At 25.3% G+C, this 8,431-nt stretch overlaps 1 protein-coding gene and 2 long non-coding RNA genes across 4 annotated transcripts; 1 reads left to right on the top strand and 2 right to left on the bottom strand.

Annotated features, from left to right (window-relative positions):
* Positions 1 to 878: 878 nt before the first annotated feature.
* LOC126904691 (uncharacterized) lies at positions 879 to 1,858 on the bottom strand. The gene is made up of 3 exons (XR_007703798.1): positions 1,721 to 1,858; positions 1,502 to 1,657; positions 879 to 1,442 (listed from the first exon to the last, which is right to left on the bottom strand). It is a non-coding gene; the product is annotated as an uncharacterized LOC126904691 (long non-coding RNA).
* Positions 1,859 to 1,867: 9 nt separating this feature from the next.
* On the bottom strand, positions 1,868 to 2,789 carry LOC126904692 (uncharacterized). Its single transcript, XR_007703799.1, has 3 exons — positions 2,718 to 2,789; positions 1,989 to 2,124; positions 1,868 to 1,920 (listed from the first exon to the last, which is right to left on the bottom strand). It is a non-coding gene; the product is annotated as an uncharacterized LOC126904692 (long non-coding RNA).
* Positions 2,790 to 4,676: 1,887 nt separating this feature from the next.
* On the top strand, positions 4,677 to 7,790 carry LOC126904690 (uncharacterized). 2 transcript variants are annotated; one of them, XM_050683914.1, is made up of 6 exons: positions 4,677 to 4,786; positions 5,970 to 6,032; positions 6,165 to 6,251; positions 6,309 to 6,828; positions 7,157 to 7,382; positions 7,463 to 7,790. In XM_050683914.1, the coding sequence occupies exons 4-6, from the start codon at positions 6,499 to 6,501 to the stop codon at positions 7,744 to 7,746; spliced, it is 840 nt and encodes a 279-aa protein (XP_050539871.1). In that variant the 5' UTR covers positions 4,677 to 4,786; positions 5,970 to 6,032; positions 6,165 to 6,251; positions 6,309 to 6,498; the 3' UTR covers positions 7,747 to 7,790. The 2 variants fall into 2 exon arrangements, with proteins under 2 accessions (XP_050539871.1, XP_050539870.1); XM_050683913.1 differs by lacking the exon at positions 4,677 to 4,786 and adding an exon at positions 5,552 to 5,709.
* The last annotated feature ends 641 nt before the right edge of the window (positions 7,791 to 8,431 follow it).

The raw sequence follows: 8,431 nt of genomic DNA, 5'->3' as shown, positions 1-8,431 counted from the left end.
TACGAATTATTTTACTTTGGTTCTAAGATTCCTTTAATATAAAAGACTTCTATTAGAGGAGATAAGTTAGAAGAGATTAAGGACGTAGTTATACAAAAACGTAATGATCCATTCGAAGCCATACATCCAAAAGAACTACTAAATTTGTTTAGAAATATTATTGAAAGCCTTGGAATTACAATACTATGTTTATATAATAAAAATATTACATAAATGGTACAGACTTCAACAAGTGAAAACGAAGCATTTAGTGATCATTTTAATAAACTCGTTACTATTTGTGATAATTTATTAAAAAAATTTAATATTTATAGATTACGTAGAGAACCAATTGTTTTTGTTCTAACGAGCATCGTGCCGGTGGATGGCATAAAGAAACTTACAAATATATTTTTAGTATATAATTTTTGTCTTGGTGATTATAATGCCGCATTCTTTCAAGGCGCTAGCGCTGGGACACATCGGGCCATCACAATTACGTCTTGATAAATTTTTTAAATAGATATAAATATTTTTGAATTTTGTATTGGCCAGGCCAGAGGAAGATTTAAGAAATATTGGTGTCGATCTCTCAATAAAAAAATACTCTCTAAAAAAAAATACTTATTCAACAAATGTAAAAAAATTAATATGGTCAAATTATTATTGTGAAATAAGATATTGGAAGATCATCATGAACACCATATGCTTTGTGAAATTTTAATAAGCCATCTATGAATTTTAGTGAAACATCTTCATTAACAAACCAAAAAGGCTGTTGATTTCTAATAGTATTTGATTGGTAATACAAATCATATTCAGAACTATTTGATGAAGAATCATCTAAAAATAATATTAAACAATTAAATAAGTTTTAATATTTATTTCTACTTAATTTAATGAGAAACATTGTTCCATAAAATTTAGATTATTCTAGTTAATATTTTGTAGAATTTTACAGGATTATTAAATGTATTTTAAATAATGTTAAAAAAATGTCAATACAATGGAAAAAGAAATTATATTGTTTTTAATGTAATAAATACTAACAATTTTTATTGTTTTTAATCATTATTATTAGTGTTTTACATCCACTCTTATAAGCTTAGATTGTATAAGAGAACACAAGGAAACCTACATAGCCCAGCCACAACAGAATTGCACCCTGTTACTTATACACAAAGACACAATTTGTTACTGACAGGATTAAGTAATCCATCATATATGATTATCATCATTACTTATTAAGACAGTAATATGCCTACAGGATAAAATTTCTTCTCAATTGTATTTTAATATTGGTCTAAATAATTAATTTATTCCATTGTATTCATTTTAAATAAAATTAATACATATTGGTTACCATTCTAAGTCTTACTACCTAAGAAAATAGCAAGTTATTGTCCAATTTTAAGTCCATTAGATTCATTCTAAATGTTTTCAACCAAATTTTATATTTCTAGCTAAAAATAAAAAAAAAATTATTCATGTAAATCAAATATTAGGCATTTGATATTTATACAATTATTCACAGATGTTTTAATACAATATACTACTATTATTAATCGAGGAGATTGCATTGATCAGATTTTCTTTTTTATTTCATTGTTTAAATTCATGTACATAACTATCATGATGCCTCTTTTTGATGAGTTAGGAAATATGGACATTTTAAATTCTAAAAAAGAAATTTTACATAATTTCATTATGTATTATGTATTTCATAATCATTTTAAGTTACTTAAATTAATAGAGAATTGTACAATTGATGATAGAGTAGATTTATCTAGAATTATTTTGGCTCTAATGTGACAAATTTTTTTTTTGAGTTTGATTGTCATGAGTGGTAACAGAAGATAGGTTTTACTGTGTTACTTCGTNTTTAGTCATAGGTTTTACTGTGTTACTTCGTTCACTTTTCTATTCCTCTAATATAAGAATCTAAAGAAAATTATAAAAATATTTCAAATAGTAACAATTTGCGTAACATCAATGTACTTTTTACTAACGAGTTGATCCAATTAATTTGATAATATCAATTAATTTGCATAAAGACCGTGATACTATGAAGATACTATCATATTTTTTACTGTTTGATGAAACTCTATAACAAGACCTCCCCATTTCCGTGGATACATTTGCATTCTACCATTAAAATCAGTAATAATGTATTTATTATAAGTACAATAAAAGTAAATAAAAAATATATTAAGCACATAGATAGCAAATATTATAAACATAAAGACTTATCATTTATTTAAGTTTTTAATAAGACTGCAATTATTTTTACCATATTAAAATTGGAGGAATGAAAATACGATTGAGTTAAACAATGATTTTTAGTAAAGAAATATCTCGAAATGTATAACTGGCTAACTGTTGTTTGCTATTTTTGGGAAGTATCCAAAAACCATATTTCATCAACTTAATGGCGATTGTACAAAATCAAAATATTTAATAAATATAGGTTACATTTTGGGTGATAAGAATGAGATTTATCATCTAACCTGGGTAACGTAAATATTTAGTATTTCTATTATTGACTTCACCGGTTAAAGTTATAACAAAATAAGAAAAAACTGTTAATTGTGTTATTGCTGGTGACACATTCGTTATTTTTGTAATTTTAAATCATATAACATTATTTATTAATTTTATTATTTATTGACACTCGTGAGTAATTAAACAACTTTACATAAAGACTTTAAAAAATTATAATCATGTAAATGTACACTTACCTTCTCCATGTAAAATTTTGTGTATGTTAACTATCAATTTCATCGTGAAAATATTTCGTTTTTATTAGCCAANTATGTTAACTATCAATTTCATCGTGAAAATATTTCGTTTTTATTAGCCAAAAAATCTTTTATCATTGACGACAAAACCACATACCTAACAATTTTTAAAAGAACAAATTAATAGAAGACTTGGAGATATTAAAGTAATACTTTTTTTCATTTTTACATTTTAATTACTACATTAATAATTGATCTTATTAAAATTGAATACTCTCAACTTCTCCATAATTTAATATGTAAAGTATGCAGAAGTTGAGAGTATAAAAAAATATTTTTGAGAAAATTATTATTAAATATAAATTAATATAAAGATATTTATTTATATTTAAAGTTTCAGGAGGATTAAAGTCATATATTAATTCTTTGTTAACTTGAAATAGATAATGTTAATTTACCAGGCAGTTGTCTGGTAAATCTGAAACGTCAGAACTCAATTACAAACATGGATAAATCCTTAAGCACTTCAAGAAACAAGACAATCCATGAAAGCTTTAACACATTCATAAAAGTAATTTTATTTAAAATCAGTTCAATGGAATAAATTAATCACTTAGAGCAATATTATAATACTTTAGAGAAGAAATTTTATATCACTCTTGTAGGCAAATTACTGTCTTAATTAGTAATTTAAAAAAATAAGAATTCCGAATGAAAAAAATAATTTAATAATTTAAATAATAAATAACTCTCTTGGGTAATCAAACAATTCTAGGGGGTGGCACTAGAATTTTAAAAGTTCATAATTAACGGCCACTCTAACTGACACTAAATAGTATCTCTCAAATCTACTATGGTAATGTTGTAATTTTTAGTAGCTAATAAATATCACAAATATTTTACTGTTTAAGATATTTTATTTATTTTTTGCAGATTATTATTTAAAAGTAACAAAAAATTCATAAGTAGGCAGCTAGAAGACACCGATTCAATGCTTATAAAAGAGTACTGAACAGAACAGTAAATGACTGACTGAAGAGACTTCCATTCTACTAGAGTAATGCTGTCAATTTTAGTAGATAATAAATATTAAAAATATTTTACAATACTATTTATAAAAATTAATTATTTTATGTGTTTAATTGTTATGATAGATAATAAAAAATAAATTCTGTACTCCCACATTTACTAAGCCAATATATTGTAAAACAAATTATAAATCATATTTAATGTGTTAAAAATTTCATAATACCTAGACATATTTTATTATTATTAAATTATTAATTTGTATAGTATTCAAAAAAAAAGACGCACTTAAATTTTATTATACTAATGGGAGTAAACCTATAATTTAATAAATTTTCAACTTTAAATACTAGATTATTTTCTCATAATGCTGTTCAATTTTAGTTTCTAATGACAAAAATAGACAAAAATTATTCAATACATGTATAAAAAGTGATTATTTTGTATATTTTTATTCATTACAAATGGTATAAAATATAAATTCTGTACATTCTTATTTAAGCTTATTATATATTGTAAAATAAAATACAAATCATATTTAGAGTGCAAATAAGTCATAATACACAAATATTTTCTATTATTATTAAATGACATTACACTTTTATAATTTATTAAATGATTACTTGATAATATAACAAAATAAAGGACAGCCTTGCTATTGAAAGTAAACTAAAAATGTAAAGAATTCAAATTTTATATCTTATATTCTACATTTTTTTAAATAACGCAGATAATTTTATTTGCTAATAAATATTTCAGTCTTTATTCTGTTCTTAAAATATAATTAAGTTAAATTAAAAAAATTATTATTGATTATTTGCAGCTCATTATTTAAAAGTAAAAATGTAATTAAACCTACTTCCAAAAAAATTTAAAAAACTTTGAATAGAAAATAATATAAAAAGAAAATTTAAGCGATTTGAGTATATTTANTCTTAAACTAAGTAAATAAATAATTCAAATCCTTTTTACAACAATTAATAATAATAATTTAATGAATAACTTGATTAGATAGTTTTAGCCCTTTTGGCTCAACAAATAATGTAAATATGTACTCTAAAGCTATATAACAGAATAACAACAAAAAATAATAAACTCTACAATTTTGATGACAGTATTAAATCAATTCAATAATTATAATAAACAAATTTAATTCAAAATAAAATTCAATGGTACTCACATTTCGCAGAGCTGCTGGCCAGAGATGCTACCTAATACTAAAACACGAATCACAACAATAACAAAGGAACTTAACTTAATACAATTTTTGGTAACACAAATTTAAATCTAACAACTGACTAGAATACGGTAGCTAATTAGTAGCAATGAATCACAATAAAATATTTTTAGTAGCTAATTAGTAGCTTAAAAAAATTGATCCCCGCAATTATTGAAAGGAAAAAAAATATGAATAAAAAACTATTTGAGTTTTTTAAACCCTTTTTTTTAAACACAAACCAAAAATGTCTATATCAAATTTATATATGTATATATTCAACTAACAAAAAACTTGTTTTTACCAAAAAATTCAGTAGATTATGTCGCAATACAATGTTGAATTTTACTGTAATACGGTTATGTGTTGTGTTTGGTGTGTAGTGTGTGAATAGCTGATCGGCCAGTAGTAGCGATATCCACTACTACTTGAGTAGTAGGGAGTAGTCGCGTGATAATGATTTAACCGGTCCGAGTACACACTTTTAAGTTAACAACTGAAATGTTGTTAACATGTATATAATACATATTATTTAGATATTAAAAAACATACTTCAAAATTTATACCTTAAATTCATATTCAATTTTTTAATGTTCTTATTATAAGACGAATAATTATTTTATATAGAAAATTGAATGAAATACCACATAATGAGTCAACTTCAAATTATGATGAAAAATCTCATCCTATAACAAATATCACTTCATTCAATCATAATTTACTTCAAAATAGTATTAATCCGGATTTATCGTAAAGGTCTTAAATGGTTTTATTTATACAATTTTTTTTCAAAATATATCATAAGCTTTTAACGTTGTAAGAATGTAGAGATAATATTACCACACATTTTAAACCTTCTAATTTTTAACATAATAATAATATATCTCATTCTGTAAGAAATAGTACTCCTCTAAATCGTAGTTTATTGAAAAATAGTATAAATCAGGATTAATAAATATTTTATTTACATCACTGTTATCATAAAATCTTTTGATTTTTTTTAAACTAAGAATCAGTATGGTCATACATGATACGCCCTCCAGTTCTGAAATGACAGAATGGTCACAATCCAAGTGAGTAATTATATCATAATAGTTTTTAAAATATTTCAACCCATATTAAGAAATAATTATTACTTATAAAATTATTTATAATTTAATTAAAAATATTTATGAATATCTTTTTCTGTATCTTTTTTACTCAAGTGAAAATAGTACATCGGAACATAGTTTAAGTATCCATATGGAAAAAAATAGTGTTTCATCGATTAGTGAAAATGAACCGAATAACCAGTAAAGCATTTCATTAATAATTTACTTATGTATTCAATAAAAACTTCAATTTTCTAGAGAATTAAGTGGTAGAAGAATTGTCAATATATCACATTTAATTCAACAAATTCAAAAGCGTCATGTTGGCCCATATGATTGCTCGTTTGTCGACATGGAATATGAGTCAGAGGTGATCTATGGCTTTTCATCAGTTATCACATTCAAATGTAAAGTTTGTAACATAAAAACTAAATAACATACAGAGGATATGAAACAGTCGGAGATGCGAATAAATAAAGCTGTCGTAAATGCTTGTCATGCAATTGGAATTGGTCATACTCAGCTACAAGAATTCGCGGGATTTCTCGACTTGCCTGTTTTGTGTAGTAGAGGTTTTTTGAATATTCAAACTGAGGTAGCCGAATTAGTTCATGCTACTGCATGGGATGAAATGAAGAAAGCCGGCGACGAAGAAAGAAAATTAGCATTCGAATCTGGTGACGTAGATATCGATGGCACGCCAGTTATTACTGTTGTCACTGACGGCCAATGGTCCAAGCGAAGCTACAAGACCAAATATGACGCATTATCTGGAACAGTAAGTCCCTACATGAACTTTATATATTTCGTCTGCTTGTTACACAGCTCACTAATATATTTTTTTAAATTTGTTAATAATACTGTCATTTGAATGATAGTAATACATTTATACATTAATTAATGTATAATTAATGGTTGTTTTTAAGACAGTATTAAGTTTAAAATACCAACTTTTTATGTCGCCTCTAAAAATCAAAAATATGTTTACATCAAATGGTTGTAATAAAAAATTTAATTAAAATTATTAAAATAACGCTCAATGACTTTCAACATCAAATCGAAGATTTTAGGTCAACTAATAATTCTAACGTTTTGTTTACACGTAGGCAACAATAATTGGTCTAAAAACTCAAAAAGTTTTATTTGTTGGAATACGTAACAAATATTGTATAATTTGTCAAAGGGCTTCAAGTATGAAAATTAAAAATGTACCAGATCACAAATGTTTTCTTAACTGGAAAAAAGCTTCAACATGCATGGAAGCAGATTGCATTCTGGAAGGATTTTCTAAAAGCATCGAAATGCATGGTCTTAAATATAACTGTTTGATTGGTAATTAATAAATTATATACAAGTACTAAATTATTATTATTGTGTTATTACATTGATAATAAAAATATATTGCTTGATAGGTGATGGCGATAGTAGTGTAACTAAGCGATTGGTAGAAAGTCGACCATATAGCATTGAATTCAATATTAAAAAAATTGAATGTAAAAATCACCTTTTGAGAAACTATACTTCAAAACTTACAGCTATGGCCAGAAACACAAAGTATCCACTTCGTGTTCGCAAGTTCATATTGTCAAATATTCTGCGGTTTAGAAGTGATGTTCAAAAAGCTGCCCTTCATTGGAGAAAAAAAAAAGGAATGAGAGATATTTTTTCAATTTGTAAGGGCAAAGTCTTCTACTAATTACGATATTTGTTTCTTTGACGTATCGTTAAAAGAATTTAATCTGAAAAAGTGGCAACAGACATAAAAAAAAACATAATTAAATTAGTACCTTCTCAGCTTTGCATTGTAGCTAAAAAAAATTGTATTAAAGCATTATTTTTCAAAAAGTTCACTGTTTATTGAAAAGATAAAATATGAAATAAAAAAATTTCAATAATCACATCGTAGTAAAATTATCTTCATATAGTAGCATAATTAGTAACTATTAGAAAACTAAATAAATACAATTTTTAGATATATATTGAAACGATAAGTAATATTTTATTTTTGTATTAAGGCACCACTGTATTTATTTTGTTATTATTGTTGCTGTTAATAAAACCTGATGCTTCGGTCAGTCCATTACGAACCATTGATGTTATCTGTTTCTGTTAGCTTCCTCTTAACTTTAGTTCGATTTTACAAATAATTTATTGTGTGGCGACGCAACGTCACCCCTTTAAATTATTTATTCGTTTCATCTGGCGCAGTCGGTCACCTACAAGGAAGCAATCTGGAAGCACAAAAATCTAAATCATTTAAACGGGCTCAGCGTAGGAAACGGATTTCGGATGACTACAAGGTGCGTAGTATTCTAAATTCAACACCTAACCCATCGCATGCTAAATCTTTGCAAAAAACAGCAAGTCGACTTTTTAAAAAA

The sequence above is a fragment of the Daktulosphaira vitifoliae genome, unplaced genomic scaffold (assembly GCF_025091365.1).
Source record: "Daktulosphaira vitifoliae isolate Bord-2020 unplaced genomic scaffold, ASM2509136v1 Scaffold_4, whole genome shotgun sequence".
NCBI lineage: Eukaryota > Metazoa > Arthropoda > Insecta > Hemiptera > Phylloxeridae > Daktulosphaira > Daktulosphaira vitifoliae.
Note: the sequence above shows the minus strand (reverse complement) of the source record. Positions and strands in the feature narration are given on the sequence as shown.

Bases quoted from the DNA above. Each gene is read 5' to 3' on its own strand.
- LOC126904690 (XM_050683914.1), top strand. From the start codon at position 6,499: ATGAAACAGTCGGAGATGCGAATAAATAAAGCTGTCGTAAATGCTTGT. The intron at 6,829-7,156 runs GTAAGTCCCTAC...GTTTACACGTAG, and splicing joins ATGACGCATTATCTGGAACA to GCAACAATAATTGGTCTAAA. The intron at 7,383-7,462 runs GTAATTAATAAA...ATTGCTTGATAG, and splicing joins TAAATATAACTGTTTGATTG to GTGATGGCGATAGTAGTGTA.